At 43.1% G+C, this 18,851-nt stretch overlaps 1 protein-coding gene across 1 annotated transcript; it reads left to right on the forward strand.

Annotated features, from left to right (window-relative positions):
• The first annotated feature begins 1,267 nt into the window (after window positions 1-1,267).
• Window positions 1,268-12,036, forward strand: IL12B (interleukin 12B). Its single transcript, XM_084829798.1, has 6 exons — window positions 1,268-1,349; window positions 3,999-4,289; window positions 7,373-7,505; window positions 9,580-9,773; window positions 10,798-10,952; window positions 11,854-12,036. The coding sequence occupies exons 1-6, from the start codon at window positions 1,268-1,270 to the stop codon at window positions 12,034-12,036; spliced, it is 1,038 nt and encodes a 345-aa protein (XP_084685924.1).
• The last annotated feature ends 6,815 nt before the right edge of the window (window positions 12,037-18,851 follow it).

Genomic DNA, 18,851 nt, shown 5'->3' on the forward strand with positions numbered 1-18,851 from the left:
TAGACCACAACAAGTGTTCCTGAAAGGGCTTAAGTAAACATATTACCTCCAATACTGGAGGCAGTATGCCTCTGTACATAGTTGCTGGGGAACAAGAGCAGGAAAGTGCTGTTGTGCTCATGTCCCACTTGTAGGCTTCCCAAAAGCATCTAGTTGGCCACTGTGTGAGCAGACTGGTGGACTAGATGGACCTTGGGCTGATCCAGCAAGGCTCTTCTTATATTAAACACATGAGAAGGGAGTGGGTCATAGAGCACCTATACGCATAGAGCATTATGTGTGAAGGTCTCCAAGCAAGCCAGAACCCCACTAGTGTAGGGTTCTGGGTTATGTGGAGGCCCTACGCTTGTACAGCTCTACATGCATAGGCCCCTCACTCCAGACATTTGTGCTGTAGGCTCAAACACTGGGAGGGGGACAGTGTTAGGTGCATGATGCTGGGGGTGGGTTACGCAGCACAGCCTCCTCCCCTCTTCCATGTGTACTTAAGACCTTCCAGGAATGAAAGGACTTATGGATGAGTCCTGACTAGGACTTAGAGATGTAGCCAATACAGGAATCTATATGCACAGTTTATCAACAGTTTCATGTGAACTGATGGGCACCTACACCCTAATCCTACATGTTCAACTAAGGCTGTAATACTATACAATCTTGCCTGGGAGGAAGCCTCATTGAACTCAGGAAGCTTCCTTCAGAGAAGACATGCAAAAGGTGCACCATAACGGAGCATACTAAGCTTCACAATTGGGGTTCCTACAGAGCCTTTTGAAACACATCTTCACTAATCATTTAACGATTACATTTCAATTTTCATCTGTTGCATACTTATGCAGTGCAACTTTTTTTTAATTTTCAGCATACCCAAAGTACTGTTTAAAGAACAAAAAGTGTTTGCCTTTATGATAAATATGTTATTATTAAAAAGGAGTACTAAAAATATGGATTAGCAGTTCAACATATTTTAGGCGAATCATCTGGGCATCCCATTTTAAATGTATTTTTTTACTGATCAATACGTCTAGTGTATATTTCTAGGTAAATCCATTGGCATTTCTGATTAAAGACAAGTAGGCACTTTAGTCCCGGAGTATTGCATTAAAAACAGTATTCTGATCATTGGATGCTAACGGAGTCTGTTGAAGCCGTGGACATTCATCAGCTGAGTAAAGCAATGAATTTCCAGGAGCCTGTACAGGGGCAATCAGATCACCAGTCACTCTTTTATCCTGCCTTTGGAAAACCTTCCATGTTTGTTCCTTTGCAGATGGCATGCCTATTGCTCATCCTAATGTCTTTGCTGGCCTTGGGTATTCATTCAGAAGCAATACAGGAAGTAAGGACAAATGGTGAGTCCTCTATTTTTGACAACACTGCTGTGTAGCATATTTAAAATGCAGGGTGAGGATCCAAGGCACTGTGCATGGTGTTCTGCACATGCACAGAGGCTCTTTAAGCAGCCCCCCACAGCCTCCCAAAGCTTGGTGCATGAGCAGAAGCAATTTGCGCATGGGCCTTTCCAGATTGACGGCATGGCCTATATTCACACAGTATTTTTTTAAAAGAAAATGGTGGCAAGGCAGGCTTATCTCTGATTAAAGGGATCACATGAAGCTGCCTCAGGGTGCAGTCCTATGCCCTTTGAAGGAGCACTCCAAATGCAGAAGCATTCCAAATATCCTATGCTCTGCAGGCAGATGCCTCCTCCTTGTTGTTGTTTTCTGTAGACAGGCTTCTTGAGCTCGTGTAGAGAGGTTGTGCTGCCAGGGGCAGAACCAGGATAGGAGGGGCCACAGGATACTGCATATCCTGGCCTCTCCACCCCCCTCCACACCCACCGGAATGCCTCCTTTTTCCTCTTCCTGAAATCACATTTGTAGTCTCAGGAAGCAGCTGCTGCAGTTCTTTCCATGGCAGCTGCATGGAGACAGGGAAGGGGGAGGGGGAAGGATCGGGACACAGAATACCCTTCCTGAGGTCATAGTAGCGTCTATGGCCAAAGAAGGGGGACTCTGAAAAGCCTGTGGTCCCTGGGACGCTCTCCCAGGACAATAGGATTGTGCCATTGTATGGAGTGCATAGTATACCATGTACTTAGTATTGATCTTGTACCAATCAATGTGAAATGGTCCTGAAAGTTAAAGAGCGGGTAAGAGCTGACCCCAGAAGATATACTATTTAGAGTGCATTGTTGTAGCAGAACTGATCAGTCAGTTTCAATCAGAAAACAAAAACACTATTATGACAGATTCTGAGCAAGCAACAATGATCAAGACTCAGAGTAATCATCTCACACACAAAATTAAAGGAAAATACAAACAAGATATCAAGATATCAGAAAGAAATTGCCATTTCTTTGCTCACTATGTATTTGATAGTGCTGACCTTAACGTACAATAGACAAGTGGTACCTAATAATGCAATGAAAGGCCAGTTCTGAAGAACAGCTGCTAGTGCAAATTAATCTACACTGCAGATTAATTTGTAAGCATTTAATTTTTTAAAAAAAGTCTAGCGTGTTGCAATGCAGCATGCTTGGATTACACATCCATATTATTTTGAAAAGAGAAGAAATGAAAGCTAAAATGCCATTCACTACAATGCTCATGTCCCCACACGGTCCTCTTCTAAGGTAATATGAATAATTATGATGGGCTTATTTTTTTTTCATTTTTTCACCCCTTTACACTGAACCCATAGATGGAGACAATCAGACTACTCCATGGTGAACTCTGTCATCTGGGGGCAGAACTGCATATTACATCAGTAAAAACAAGTTCCCAGTCTCTTGTTACTGAAGAACATGAGGTGGGGTGGGGGTCAAGCTTTTTCGTGGAGAAAGGGGTAGGTAGAAAGGGGTGTTTAGTCCTTCCCTCAGTCACTGCTTCAATAAGCACAGCCTGGGGGAGGGAGAATGGCTTGAGGTAAAGGGATGTGAGGGGGAAATGAGGCAAGGGAAGGTTTAGGCATCACTCTCCCAACCACTGCATCGCTCTTGAAAATGCCTTCTGGCCATTCATTCCCATACTTCAGCAAGCACAAGGTTGGGAACCTGAGTTGATTGGTGTAATGTGTAGTTCTGCTCTGTGTCACGCAACCAAATGGGTTACTGTTAAGTGTCTGTGAAAGTAACTTATTGCTGAATCACAAGGGGATGTGAAAGCATTGGGTTCAATCCAGCTTCCACATTGCTCACATAGGGTGGAGACTGCTGGTGGAATAGGACTTCTGTTCTGTGTCCTCTCCCCCCACCCCCCATACAGCCCACCATGCACCCTCCAGATCTCCTCTGGAGGGTCCTCCAAGGAGAAGGAGATGATGCGAGGAGGAGGAGAGGACGTGGAAGTCCTGTTCCACCAGCAGTATCCATTCCATAGGCACAATGAGGAAACCGGATCCAACCTATAGAATAGGATATTATGTCACAAAAGAGAGGATACAGATGAATGTATACCAAGTGGTAACTTAACACATTTTGCATGTGAACACTTAGTAAATTAGTTGCCTGTAACACCCTGCCAAATGTTAAGAAGAATTTGATGACAAAGCAGGCAGAAACGTATAGTCAATGTGGGCTAAAATGGTGACCTGTAAGTATCAGGCCAAGTCTTCTTACTGGTCAGAATGTTTGCCCAACTTCACGCCCACCAAATGCTCTCATGAGATTCCTCTGAAGCAGCTGCTTCCCACCCACTGGTTTAGCATGACAGCTGTTTAAAGGGAAACCACCCGTTAGTACGCATGTGCTGTTTCGTCTAGGTTTCACTTTACAGCTTTCACTCATTATTTCAAGTTAAAAATAGACTTAAGGTGCAATCCTATACATGTTTAGACAGAAAAAAGTCATACAACTCCCAAGATTCCCAAGCCAGCATTTAGTAGTATTTTCAGGTAGCGTGTTCCTGAGCTGTACATCAACCTTTTATCTGGCCAGAGCTTACTATTAATTTTGTTTCTTCTTATTATTCTTTATTTGTTTTACTTTTTTCGATGTTCAGCCCACATTGTAGAATCTAAGTGGACTTCAGATCCTACGGTGCCATCTACAGAATTAGTGCTCATCTGCAACACCTCTGAGGAGCAGAACACATCAGTTTATTGGACCAAAGACCAGCAGTGGAAAGGAAACGAGATGCGTTTGGAAATAACAGTCAAGGAACCCCTAGATGCTGGCAGTTATAACTGTTGGAGTAACACCACACATAACCTTTTAAGTTCCACTACCATCTATATTATGAAGAAAGATACTAATGGGGAAATAGCTGAACCAATTCTCAGCCGTTTAACAGGTAAGCCTGTGAGCAATATAGTTCCACTATACACCGAATGCCTATCAGTACTGCAATATCAGAAACATGCTCTGAAAGGAATAAGAAAAATGATTATGCTTGGGATGACTGCAGCATGATACATGGCCATCACTCCAGTGCAATCCTTTACATATCTACTCAGATGTAGGCCACACTGAGTTCAATGGAACTTTCTCCTAGGTAAGTGTGTATAGCAGCCTTCCTCAGCCTGGAGACCTCTAGATGCTTTGGACTACAACTCACAGCATTCCTGACCATTGTTCATGTTGGTGGGGCTGATGGGAGCTGGTCCAAAATCTTGGACTTCACCAGGTTAGAGAAGACTGGTATATAGTATTGCAACCTAAATGTGGCAGATGCTAATAGGTTGGTTAAAATAAAAAGAGAGAATGAGAGAGAGAGAGAGCTCTAGTCCTCCATGCTGTCATACACTGTGTATTGGAAAGACATTGAATTAAAGCAAATTACATCTTAATCCATCAAATCTAGAGCAGTGACAGGGTGACAGTCAGATCAGAGATAGCTGGTTTTGCTATAAAAATGGTATCAATATTTATTTATTTTTAAAATGGATGCCCCACCCTTCAGCAGTACTACCCTCCAAGGCAGCTAACAAATCATGTAAAACAGATGAAGACAATAAAATAGCACATTAAGAATAAACACAACAGAACAGTAACAAGCAGATAAGTGACAGCAGCAGAATAAAACCAATAGAACCAGAGTTTTAAAAGGCCTGGGAAAAATACAAGGTTTCTCACCAGACATCAAAAATACCTGAGAGTAGGTGCCAGGTAAATCTCCCTGGGGTGAAAGGCATTCCCCTAACCTTAGGGGGTGTGAACACCCAGAGTAGAGCCTCTGAGCCTGAGGCTGCCCTTATTGTAAATGATTTGAGGGGAAAGACTAAATACTTAGGTCCCAAATCTTGTAGGGCTTTGAAGGGCTTTAGCAGAGCTCAAGACATGCAAAACAGAAACTCCCTCTCCCAGAAAGTCCACCACCCCTACAGAGGAAAATGGCTGCTGCTGGCCCATACCTCAGCAGGAAGTGATCTGACCAGGGAGTTAGAGAAATCACCTTCACCCAGATCACCATCTTCTTGCTCGGTTGAGTACACCAAGTCAAGAGTGCATTGGGCTGATGACACATTGGGACAGCCCCATGGTTCTCATAGCAGCCATGAATCCCTGGGTCACTCAGGAGGCAAGGTAGCCTTGGCATTGCTGTTGAGGTCCCCCAGAACCACACCAAATCCAAGATCATCAGCTCAGGTAGGGAGACTGCTTGGCAGCATGTTGGTTGGTACACTAGCAGAATCCCCAGTCTGTCTCAGGGGCCAGACATGAGGTATAAACACTCAGAACTGAGATTCAGCTGAAGAGGAGCCCTAGAGAGGGAGGTGAGGTTCCTAGAGATATATGGTGGTGAAAAAGCCCTTGGTAAGATTGCTGATGCTGACAAGTCTGCTAATAGTATCGCCAGAGTAGATAAACCATTGAAGCTGGCACCAGTCAGGGGAAGGGGGAACAGTTCAGTCTTCCTATGCCATTTTATCTCTGATTTCATGATTGCCGTTAGAGGAAGGTTCAAGGGAGAGGATGCAAAAACGCACTCAAAAGACAGTTGGAAGGAGAGGTTTCAGAATTAGAATTCAGTAGTAGATCTGACAGCATTTCTCTAGATCTGAATATGGATTGTGGGTGGTTTTATTATTATAAGAAGGAATTCACCACCATTTCATGGTACAAAGCTTGCTTAGTACTCTTGCTTTGAAGCCTCAGCAAACATTTAGTTTATACAATGTATTCATGGCCAGCATGATAGCTATCTGTATCTGGGACAAAATCAGGTCACAGTGTTGTCCCATTAAATTAAAATGCACAGGAAATGTATAATTTATCATAACTAACAAATATTCACAAAGAAATTTGCAAGCTTCGGAGTTATACAGAACTCTTCATCAGACTAGAGCTGGACCCATATAGTTTGAGTATAGAGACAGACATTAAAGACAGCTCCTTTGTTGTTCTCCCAGCATGCCAATGCACAATTTCATTTCATTTCATTTGAGAGCCTAACACATCAGTCTTAGGCAACATGGCCAATCGTGAAGGATGATGGGAGTTGCATTCCAACAACATCTGGAAGGCCACAACTTGCCCACACTTACTCTTACACAAGACAAAATTCTAACCCAAGAAAGGCTGCAATCCTATACACACTTACCTGGGAGTAAATCCCATTGAACTCAGTGGAGTTTAATTCTGAGTAGACATGTATAGGATTGCACTCAGGGTCTTCAGGCACTTCTTCCATTGTCCTCTTAAAATAATCTGCTGACAAAATTCCATACGTCATTTACGCAGAAACACCTCCCCCGCCCCTAAAAAGGTCTTCTTAAACATCTCTGACAGTTCTTTGTTACTTCAAAGCTCACATACTGCACTGTGAACATTGGTCTAACAAATATCTGTCAGTTTGGCAACCATGTAATAGATATCAGGATGTGCAGGTTTTTGGATTCCAAGTGTTGATTCTCACCTCAGTTAATTTAATTTAATTTAATTTAATTGCACTCAGGGTCTTCAGGCACTTCTTCCATTGTCCTCTTAAAATAATCTGCTGACAAAATTCCATACGTCGTTTACGCAGAAACACCTCCCCCGCCCCTAAAAAGGTCTTCTTAAACATCTCTGACAGTTCTTTGTTACTTCAAAGCTCACATACTGCACTGTGAACATTGGTCTAACAAATATCTGCCAGTTTGGCAACCATGTAATAGATATCAGGATGTGCAGGTTTTTGGATTCCAAGTGTTGATTCTCACCTCAGTTAATTTAGTTCACATTGTGTTATATACCTCAGTCCACCTGAACATAGTCACATGACACCTTTTAAGTCCATTTTATGGATCTTTATGCTTTCGTTGTCTACAAAAGCTTGTGAAACCTTATATCAGATTTAGCCTCTGGCATGTTCTAAAACTTGCAATCTTTTTTTCCTGCTACAATCTAACAAGGCTACTTTTTAAAAAGTGTACGTTCTTCGTTTTGTTCCAGAAGCAAATGACAGGACCTACTTCAAATGTACAGCGAACAATTACTCTGGGAACTTCAAGTGCTTTTGGAAACCAGTTAGCCAGAATTCAGATCTGAAGTTTAAGATTGGAGCTGGAACTGAAAGTCAAACTAAGTGAGATTCTTTTTCTTTTTCTACCTCATTTCAAGGGACATTTGTAGAGGCGAGGGCCAAGTCAGCCCCTTGTGTCAGTGTATAAGGAAAGTTGGATACACAGAACCATCCATAGACAGCAGAGCTCCTACGACAAGGCCCTTAATGGGCTGCCTTATTGCTACAAGTAGAAAATGCGCGAGAATCACTATTGCATTTTTTAAAAATCCAACACTATGGAAGGTTGGGGTGGAACTATGGCAGCAGAGAGTGGTACGCTGTATAATAGTAACTACATATGATGGACAGAGAAGGAAGGCAGGCACGAAGGCATCCACTGCACATATCTATAGGGTAGAGAAAATACCCGTGTTAAAACTGGTTGTCTCGCTACGCTTCTATCTATTGTGATCTGGTTTTACAATAACTTGTGTGTGGTGTGAAGGGGGCAGGGAGAAACTGTGCTTCCGTTTCATTTCACAGGGTTCTGTTTTCCCTCCAAATCTAGACTTTCCCATGACAATCTGGTAAATGTTTATATTAACTGCATTAGAGGAAATGCTGAAAAGACATAATTTGCTTAGAGGAGGAGAAGCTAAAATTATCTATTTATTTATGTATTTGTTTATTTATCTAATAAGTGCCTATACTGCTTACCATCAAGCCCCGCGCAAGCTCCTCTGCCACCTGAAGCAGAACTTGCACCGCCACTGCACACACTTCTTCCCCGCTCCTGGTCCCACCACCATGCATCCCTCCTTCCTTCCTGCTGCCGCACACATACATACTCCTTACTTCTGCTGCCTCGCCAGGGCTCTCATGCGATCTTGGCAGGATCTCACGAGACCCGGACAAATATCTCACAAGACATAGTTGAGATCTCACAAGAACTTGTGGCACATGGTTGCGATCTCACGAGATCCCACAGGATGCAACCGCAAATCTGGCAAGATCTCAAAATAAGCTCCTAGGAATATAAGAGCCCTGCAGGATCAGACCAAAGGCCTAACTAGTCCAGTATTCTGTTCCCACTGTGGCCAACCAGATGTTCCTAGGAAGCCCACATGCAGGACATGATGCATGCATAATATTCTTGATTTAAATTATGAGCATTTTCAGCAGCAAGGGAGCATCCCTTAAAATACTGAGAGTAAGGAAAATTTACATTGCAAGCCAAATATGTTCAGCTTCATCACTCTTTTGTTGTTGTTCCTGAATAGTGTTGATGCCCACAGAGCGTCCTAGGACACCATAATGTCCCCTCACTAGATTTTGACTGTTGCCATCTCTGATGTCAGATAGCTATCCATTTATTATTTTGTGTAGAGAGTGACCTGTAGAAGACGTTGTTGGCAGATATCACCCATTCGTGAGAGGATGGGCAGGTAAATGAGCCAATGATGGCATGGCTGATGTTGTTAGTCCTGTAATAGTATTGCTTGAGAAGGTATGAGGGCAGAGTTGGCATCTAGAATCATTGGAGGGTTAATCCGGGGCAGCTGATAACGCACTCATTATTATCATCACCAACAACAACAGCCACACAACATTTATATACTGCCTCATCTGCTAAAAAGTCAGCAAAGCAATGTACAACAGTTTAAAACAATAAAACTTCAACATAATAAATATCTTAAAACTACACATTTTGAAAGGCTACATTGAGAAGATGCAGCTTTACACCCTTTCGAATGGCCAAGAGAGTGGCAGCCAATCATAGTTCTTGAGGGAGCACATTCCATAGTTTGGGGGCAATACAGGAGAAAGCCCTTCCCTATGTGCCCGACAAATGGGCCTTTGCGGGTAATGGTGCCCTCAAAAGGCCCTCTCCCACAGGACTGAATCCAAATGATGAAACAGGCTCCATGAAAGTTGATGGCATAATAAATCTGCTAATCTTTAAGGTGCCACCAGACTTCTTGTTGTTTTTAATGCAATAATATATAGCCACCTCTCCGGAAAGTGTTTTCTGAATGCCTGGGTTTAATCATTTCATGTGTTCTTTCTGAGAAGTTTAGAAAACAGAATTAGAAAGGATCGTTTTTTTAATTTTGGAGGAAAACCCTATTCAGTTCCATCTCGGTTTTGAATTCAGGTCCACAGAGAACACTTCAGGAAATATAATTTGTGAGGAGCCTGTGAAGAACTCAGCAACATACTCGGTTTCCTGCAGAAAAGAGAATCGCTGCCTATTGACTGAGGAGTACCAACCCACTGAGATGGTCCTAGAAGTTTTCCATGGAGTTGTATATGAAAAGCACACTGACAACTTCTTCATCAAAGACATTGGTGAGTCATGGTCTTTCTCAATTTTGCAGGCCTGGGGAAAGGGAAAGAAATGAAGTCCTTGTTTCTTCCTTTATCCACAGTATCTGGTATTGGCACTAGAGGGCAGCATAGGTTCATCCATTCTTGAGCTACACAGTACACACACTTCTTCCTGAAAAAGACATTTCTCACATCCCAAATCAAAGGTTCAGAAAAATAAGAAGATTGGTGTTTTGAAATCAGCATATTCCACTGGAACAGGAATAAACAATCTGCTTACCAAATTGGTGATATGTAATGCAGGGGTGGGCAGCATGTGGCCCATGAGCTGCATGCACCCCCCGCTTTTCTGTAGCCCCACCACCACCACTCCACTGCTGCCCCCACTTCCTGAGACAAAAAAGGGGGCCATTTTTTGTTCTCCCAGAAACCTTCCAGGAACACGATTTTGCTTTAAAGCAAGACACACGCTCCCTGCGTGCCTCGTTTTAAAGAAAAATAATGGGTTTTTGTTGCTTCTGCCATGTTGCTTGTAGCAGGGATGGGTGAGGCCCCCTGTGAGTTCCAGGGGTATAGCCCCAAGACCCCAAAAGTTGCCTCCCACTGATGTCAGGAGTTTCTAGCAACCTTATTTGAGGAATCATTTCTATATCTGGAACAATATAGAATTATATCCCACCAGGGGTATTATTCACATAATTTACTCCATAGATTAGTTTACTCCTTATAACACTTTTTGCCACATTTTGCTCATACAGTTATAGTGGTTAAAGGGTATTCAAATGCACAGCACTTTTAAGTCACCTGGAATAGACTCGTATCTATAATACTGATAATTCAGAGGCCCCACTGGAGAAAAAAAAACACTTCTATTAGACCTTCCCACATTCTATGACAGGGTAGCAAATAGACACACTTGCATCTCAATTTTGGACCCTCAGAGTTCTTTAAAATAATAAATGTTAATCGTATTGATGAAGGTGCAAGGCAGTCAGTTCGATATGCATATGATTAAAAGTTGTGCCGATTTCATTTCTTCTTACAGTAAAGCCTGATATTTCTAAGTGCCAGATTGACAACAACGGTCATTTGACATTGATACACCCCCAAACCTGGAACACTCCAGTTTCTTATTATGGGCTGACATACCAGATCAAAGTGGACAGACGCAGGAACACACGAAGGGAACCAGCTGTCCAGGTACTTTGACGAATGACACTTTCTGTCATGGGGAGGCACACCGGAGAAGCTATAAATGGAGGAGCTATAAGAATGAGGATAGGGGATGGACAAGGAGATATTTTTGCTCTTTACAGGACATACCTTTATTCTTGCTGGACTAGGCAAAGGTCCATCTAGCTCAGCATTTTGTTTCCCTCCCAAATTGGAGATCTAGATGCCTTGGGGTGCTCACGAATGAGGGATGTTGAAGGCAGCCGTCCTTTCTCGTTTGTCCCCAGTGTTGTACTCAGAGGGACATTGTGTCAGAATATAGAGCACGTGGTGATATCAGCCTGTGACTACTGCAGCCCCTCTCACTGCCTGATAATGACCCCATGAACTCTGACCGGAGTCCCAAGCAGTTTCAGGGCTTGGCATGAGAGCTGCTGAAAGCAAAAAGGCAAGCAAAAATAGCATGTATGCACCAGGAAGCAGCTTTCCCTTGAGTAGCCTTCATGCCAAATGCCCACTTGATTTTTAAATTGGGGGGTTGTAGGGGAAACTGCTTCGAGGGGATTTCATGAGAGCTCAAGTAAATGGGTGGGCGCCTGTGTGCTTCGGGATCACCATTTTCAGTTTGACTAGGATCGTGGAGCCATTGAAGTACTAAGGTGCAACCCCCAGTGCTGTGTGTGTTGCTGTAGCTCTGGTTAAACTGCAGTAACTTTCCATAAAATAATTGAAAACAACCCCCTGAGCCAAATTAAATCTAGCCCGTTTCAGACAACATAGCCGAGCATACTAAACACGTGGCAAGCAGGATCATAGCGCCAGGCCCCATCGCCGACTCTTCACATTCAGTAAACTGCCCTAAGCTTGCCCACTTGATCGAGGACCCTTTCTAGTTCGCTCCTAAAGCTGGCTGTGCTTTTATTCTCAGATTGAGGTTGATCCTGCTATATTCCCTCAAAATGGAAACACTCTAAGGTGCTCTTATCCACGGTGCGGCTCTAGGCAGCACTTGTGCTCTATTCGATCCAGGGACCGCTATAACAGACGTTCTGCTTGGAGCGACTGGTCTGCGCCTTGCAGGTATGATTCCATGCACTCTCGATTTCAGTGACTGAGGCATTTTGGTGGTTGGAAGGATGTATTCTTGGGTAGTCGGGGGTGCTCTGTCTGCAGCTAATTCGCATTAGTAGTAATATCTGAAATTATTTGAGGCAGGGAGGAACTCTCCCAGGTACAAGAGTTTATTCCAGCTAAATCTTGTAAATCTTGACCAGTATTCCCCAACCAGCTGCCCTCCAGATGTGTTGGACAACAGCTCTCATCCTTCCCGGCCGCATTGGGGAAGTTGCAGCAGGGGAAAGGCAGCCCTGGCCAAGGCTGTGGCTTGAGCGCTCCTCCAGCCACTGCCTCGATTGGGGCGACTTTGCTGAGTGTGAGTTTTGCTCAGCTGGGAAAAGACTACGCTCAGTGAAGCCAGTCCCTGGCGGAAACACTGGCTGGAGCTCCAGCTGGCGCTTTGGCCAAGGATTGTCATATCAGGGCTGTGGCCATGCCCTCTGACATCATCCAGCCCCCCAAAGTGTTCACCACCCATGATCTATGCAGATGTGACTTTGAACTACAGGTAACACTGACGAGGGAAGAGGGGGTGGCATTTCATGCCAGGAACAGGATAGGTGGGAACATGCAAGCCTTCTGACCACTCCCAGTTTCTCCACCATGGTTCAAGCTGCACTGCTATATCCACTTACTTGGGAATAAGCCCCATTGAACTCATTTGGACTTACTTCTGAATAGACATCTATAGGATTGTAGTATAAGAGATTCACAGCACTGTAATTTAACTTATTCCAAATTCTGGACTTGATATTTTAACTGCTGTTTTCCATTATTGCTGCTTCATGTACTTTTGCACTATATGTTATATATATTGTTTGGTTGTTTTATTGTTGTACATTGCCTGGAGTTCTTTTTTGAAATAGGCAGGATCATATATGTTTTCTAAATAAAATAAGACAGGAAAAGAAATAAATTTACATTCTTACAAGGCTGTAGGTCTTCCCACTACTACCTCCATGCAAGATGATTAGAATAAAAAGTAGGGGAAAGTAAGGAGTTGTTCAAAGAAATAATATGAGTAGTGGAGATTCATCATTTTACATTCCCCTCACCCATGTTTCATTTTACTTTTCAGCATTGAATCTCATGTGAATGACAAACCACACAATGAGGACAGAATAAAAATAGAGCCATGCATGCATCTGAAGAACTGAAACTGAAAACCTCCTGTGTATGTGTGTTTGAGGGATTATTATTTATAATAATTGTTATTTATAATTTATAATTTATATTTGAGTACAAATAGCTTTTAAAATTGAATGGTGCCTCTAGAATTCCTATTGCTCTCAAGAAGGGCTAGCATCCTTTGGGCTGAAACACATTCCTCCTATATCCTCCATCATTGCTAAAGGCAGCAGATCATGATGGATGCAAATGGGTGACCATTTCTCATCTACAGAAATAGTGAGAGCATGTTCCAAATGCGAAATCAATAGTACTTTTGCAAGAAAATGTGTTAAGAATTCTTGCATTCAATTACTCTGTACCAACTGTTTTGATGTAAAAGTATTGACAGGAAACAATAATGAGCTGCTAAAGGAATGATAAGCTAATTTTATGAAGAGATAACTATATTATTATTATTAATATTAATATTATTTTATTATAGCAGGGTAGCAAAAGATTAGAAAGGAATGCAAAACAACAACAACAACAACCAAACAATAGCTGAAATCCTACACAGCCCTGGTGTGGATAGGGGAGAAAGCACCCAGGCGACCAGAAGTGCTGAAAGTTTTTATGAGACCAGTTCATCTATTTGAATTGGCAAACTAGTTTTTCCATTTAGAATTGCTGCTTTCCTGTTCAACTGAGAGTTCAGTTTCAGTAATAACTTTCAGTATCTCTCTGACTATGAATGTGCTTCTTCTCCACCTGTGTTACCACTGTGTAGGACTGCATCTTCAGATATAGATCTGATATCTGTCTATCAATCTATCATCACAATGTGTGATCAGATCAGTGTTTTCATCACGAAACAAGTGTATTGCATTGCCAAACGTTGTCAGCTGCTAGCAGGCTTTATTTATTTGATTAGACTGAATGTTATATTATTGTGGATGATATTGCCCATGATTGCTAAATAAGCCTCCATGTTCAGGGGCAGTATACTACTAAGTACCAGATACTGGAGTCCAGCGGGGGGCGGGGGACCAGTGGCGGGGGGGAGGCTTTTATCACTGTGAACTTCTTCTGAGTTTCTAGAGGCATCAGAGCTATCAAGCCCCACCTGCACTATGACTGCAGGAGACTCATTGGCCTCTGCTGCTGGCCAAAGAAACAAGGGCCATTGGGTAGTTGCATCATCTTCATCCAAAGCAAGAACACCAGCAAGGGAAAATCAGCCTGTCCACAGCAGGATGCAAGACTTGTAGCATTTCCCCCTATTTTATGGCATTGTCAAACTGATTTCCACTCCTCCACCTTTCTCCTCTATTCCCCTGCAGAATTTGCCTTGTGCCAATATTCTAGTCTTTGCATATACAAATGAACGTGGGCAGGGGATCACAGAACTGGTACACCCACATGTGTGTAGGCTCCCCATGAGCAATCTGTACCTTGCAAAAACAGAGGGCAAGAGGCCATGATTCTCCCGATCTTTCCCCAACCAACACCATATGGCTTGTGTGTATGGTGTTTCAAAGTGTAAGCCAAAAGGCAGAGAGTATGTGTTAATTTCATTTATTCACAGTGCAAAAATTAGAAAGGTGTTCTGGAAGAAATAATATTTTTGAGCAAGATGTAAGACAATGGACCCTCATCTACTGCATCCTGCAAGGCAGTCCTTCCATTCTTATTTATTTGCATTTTTATTCATATGGATATAAGATCTGAATAATGAATTTTCTAACAATATCTTCAGGATAATATTTTTCCATGCGCATATTTGCAGGCATGAATTCTGTAACTATGCCTTTCTACCTAGCATTTATGTATGCTTTTTGAACTTTTAAAGAATATGTTTATATTTTCTTAAGATTGAAATTAAAAGGGCACTGATTATAAATTATTGGTCCCATGTCCTGTTCCTTGTAAAGGCATATCCATGTCCAGTATCCCAGTCAGAGATGAAATGAATACATTTCTAGTAGGGTGCACCACCAGCATTCCCTCTGATTCAGAGGCTCCACACTGCCCTCACCATCCTGGAAGTGGCAGTTCCAAGAGGCTCTGTGAGCGCCTTGCTTTTCCCAATGGCTTCCTCTGGAGTTGCTGCTTCCAGGCACCACACACACCTTCAAGGGGCAGTTCCTGAAAGAGTAACTTCCTCTTCACTGCTGCACACCAAGGGCAATGAGGAAGTTGCTCTTGCTGTGTGAGAATGGGGTATATGGAACAGGATGCATACATGAGTAATGTGTGTGTGTGTGAATAGTGGAGTGTCTGGGATAGGGATGCCCGTTGCTGGGAAATGCAGTTCTTTTTTAGCTCTATGGAGTTCTGCGGCATGTATGAGTCACTCTGAGTCTGCGAGATGAGCTGCAGGCTGTTCTCCAAACTCTGGAACTTTTCTGCGCATTTTTGAGAGGTTCTGCAGTTTGTGCAAATTTGGGCCCTTGCGCAAATTTGTCTCCTTCCCAGCCTGTAGCTTCACCCAAATGGAATTTGGCCCTCAGGCTGAAAGAGATTCAACAGCCCTGGGTAGATCAAAGTTGAATATTTGTGCCCACCCTTTTCTTTCCTGAACATGAAAAGCATACAGAGTTGGTTAAATCCAACATCATGCAAGTGGACTTCCAATTCTACAACAGGACTTCCCCTTGCTCTTTTCTCCCTGCAGCCCTTGTGCATCCCAAAAATCTGCCCTGGAGGTCAGATCTGTTTGCGGGGATGGGGGCACAGGATGGAAGGGAAATCCATTTGGCAAGCAGTTTTTGTTTTGCTTGTAGACGGCCAATGTTGGATACAGCCCAATGTGCTTTTACATACCTCGACTGAACGCTGTAGTACAATATCAGTATGCAATGACTCCCCTAGTGGTGCATTGCAGTAACATCATGTATGCCCTGTCTCCATTCATATTGCACTGAAGCCATTCCAGTTGTGTATGGCTTAAAAACACCCTTAAATTCATACTGGAAGTGGGCTGCATGTCAGTTACGCTAAGGTGGCATCTGAAACAAAAAATGGAAAGCAATGGATGGGTTGACTTCAGTTTATTGAACAAGCAGGTTAGGGCATTGCAGGGTTTTCAGTATCCAACATGCAAGACCAAGTGGGATTAGTCAACACAACCAGAAATAAAGTTTTCAGTCAGGGGGTTTTCTGGTCAACGCATGGCCCAGGGTGTTTGTAACCAACTTTCCCACAGGACGCTCTAGAAAAGAAATCAGCAGAAAGACAGAGAGCTAAACAGAAAAGTCCTCAATTTTCATGGTATAGCCTGCCCCGTTCAGGAGGGTCCCCTGACTCTCAGAAGAAGTTTTCAGGGAGAACTATGGAATTGCGGAGTCACCTTGGACAAACTCCCTTCCACTGATGCAATGTATGATGCAACCCTCTGTGCTGAATTGCTACTCTTGAGTATTTTACTCATTTTTGTAAGATAATGACTACCATGAAAAAGACTAGATCCATATGACTAATATGTGGGTTAGTCATTATGCACACCTGCAGGCACACAGATACTGAATTACCAGGAATGTAATGTGCTCTTCTTCTTCATCAACATCCCATTCCATAACATCTCCAAAAAGAGTGACATAAAACTAGCTATGGCATAAATATTTGTCATTTCTGTATGCAGTATCATATGTACTGCAAGCACTAGGTGCAACCAGCAGTCCCAGAGATAATCATCAATTATTTTATTATCAGGTGTTTTTTTTAAGATAAAAGCTCCACCTGCATCTGTGAAGTGAGAATTTCAGTAACTTTTTATATTGGGTTGGATCCTCTGGAGTAGGTTTGGTGAATGCTGCAGGGAAGAGAGAGGTATTCTTCCACTGAGAATGAAGATGCTAAATCCAAACCATTGTGTTTTAACAGTCTCTATATGAAGTGTCATCTTTTTTCCCATTCTGAATTATACTGAAGACTTGAAAGCACTGTCTACATTTCAGAAATATTTCTGTAAAATGTGCAATATTTTAAATATGACAATTTCATTTTGATGAGTAAAATCAACTTTGTAACTTTCCCCTCCTTTTAAGAGAATAATGAATTGAACCCTCAACTAGCCTGTCAACCACCCATCTGTGGCATTGTAGCATCAGTCCAAAGCTTGTTGTAGATGGTTATTACACAAGAAGCCAAAATGCCTGAGGCTATATAAACAATCAGGTGCTGACTTTCAAAGCCAGGGTGTGGAATCAGTAAAGATAACAATTCCTAGAAGATTAATGCATGGTCTCACCTCATAGCTTTGCCAAGAAAACAGATATTCTTATATGTTATGCCATCTGAACCACAAACAAGTGACTCATTTGGCGGGCACAAAAAAGTATCTTCACTTGGATTTTTGACACAGACCTTCTGTAATTTAAACAAGAGAACATTACTCATATCTAGCATCACATGACTGACTCTAATGCCTCTGTGAATTATACTTGTGTCACTTTCACCTTTCTGCTCTAATCATGCTTCTCTCAAGTAGTTGAGGCCATTTTACCACATTTATTTAGTTAGTGAGTTGTTTAGTTACAATAACATCTGTAGGCTACTTCTTGACCCAAGAGTCTCCAAAGTAACTTACAAAGAAAAACAAATTAAAATCCAAACGTTCACATTTACTTCTGAGTCATTACAAGATGTTTGAATAAATAAAGCAATCAAATAAAATACAACTACACCATCAATGTCTTGGGAGGATCAGTGCGACGGGGTACAATACCTGGAACATGGCAGGCCAACCAAAAGGGAAGCAAGCAATGCAGGCTGGAGGGCCTGTGGGCCAGACTATGACATGAAAGGTGAGTATACACAACCTCATCGTGCATCTATTCAACCCATGAACATGTTGCAGGGTCACACTAAATAGCCCCACCACCCCCATTGCAGCCCTCACTGGAAACACCTCCCTCAGGCCATGCAGTCAGCCATAGTGAGAATGGGCCTACATGCACACCGATGTAGGTGGGTAGAATTCCTCCATGAGAGGTGAGATCCTGGACCAATTAGGATGCCCCTTTGTGTGGAGGAGCTCTACACGCACTGCACCTTGCAGTGCAGAGCCCGCATTGAACAAGGAGTTGGACTAGAGTAACTTTGAGGTCCCTTCCTGATATGATCCATATGATTCTATATGCCTGTATGTGTGTGGAGCCCCAGGGCTCCAATGTGTAGGTGGAGGGGGGACATGGTTCTCACAGCCATCACTGTTGGGGGGGCAGAGATACATAGCATTGCTTTGCAGTCTCCTCACACATTCTTTCAAGGTGTGAAGTGTTTTGAATGAACCTCACTAGAGTTGGGACGGAACTCCTGCCTCCCTCCACAATGCTGCCCTGGTTCTTACTCCCTGACTCCAGGTCTCTTGCCGCCTAAGGCCGCCTAAGGCAAGAGAAAAGACATGCTGCCACAACCCCTCCCATCACGTGCCCCCTTACCTTTACCTTTGCTGCTGTGTCGGCTCTATGGAGAGCTGCGTGGCTGGATGAAGTGGCCTCAGGGCTCTCATGAGATCTCACAAGATCTTGTGGGAGTTTGCGCAGGTCTCGTGAGACCTGGAAGAGCTCTAGCGAGAGCTCTGCACACACCCAATTCTTCCAGCCGTGTGCGACAAGGGAAGGAGAGGGCAGGCAGCTGCTCTAGAGAGCCCACCATCTGCTTTCTCACTGTGGTAAATCCCATGGTGGGAGAGCGGCT

The sequence above is a fragment of the Heloderma suspectum genome, chromosome 2 (genome assembly GCF_057233095.1).
Source record: "Heloderma suspectum isolate Gila_16-S chromosome 2, 16-S_ref, whole genome shotgun sequence".
In the NCBI taxonomy this organism is placed as follows: Eukaryota; Metazoa; Chordata; class Lepidosauria; order Squamata; family Helodermatidae; genus Heloderma; species Heloderma suspectum.

Coding starts and splice junctions, on each gene's coding strand:
- IL12B (XM_084829798.1), top strand. CDS start 1,268: ATGGCATGCCTATTGCTCATCCTAATGTCTTTGCTGGCCTTGGGTATT. Junction 7,506..9,579: donor GGAACTGAAAGTCAAACTAA/GTGAGATTCTTT, acceptor TTTTGAATTCAG/GTCCACAGAGAACACTTCAG. Junction 10,953..11,853: donor GAAGGGAACCAGCTGTCCAG/GTACTTTGACGA, acceptor TTTTATTCTCAG/ATTGAGGTTGATCCTGCTAT.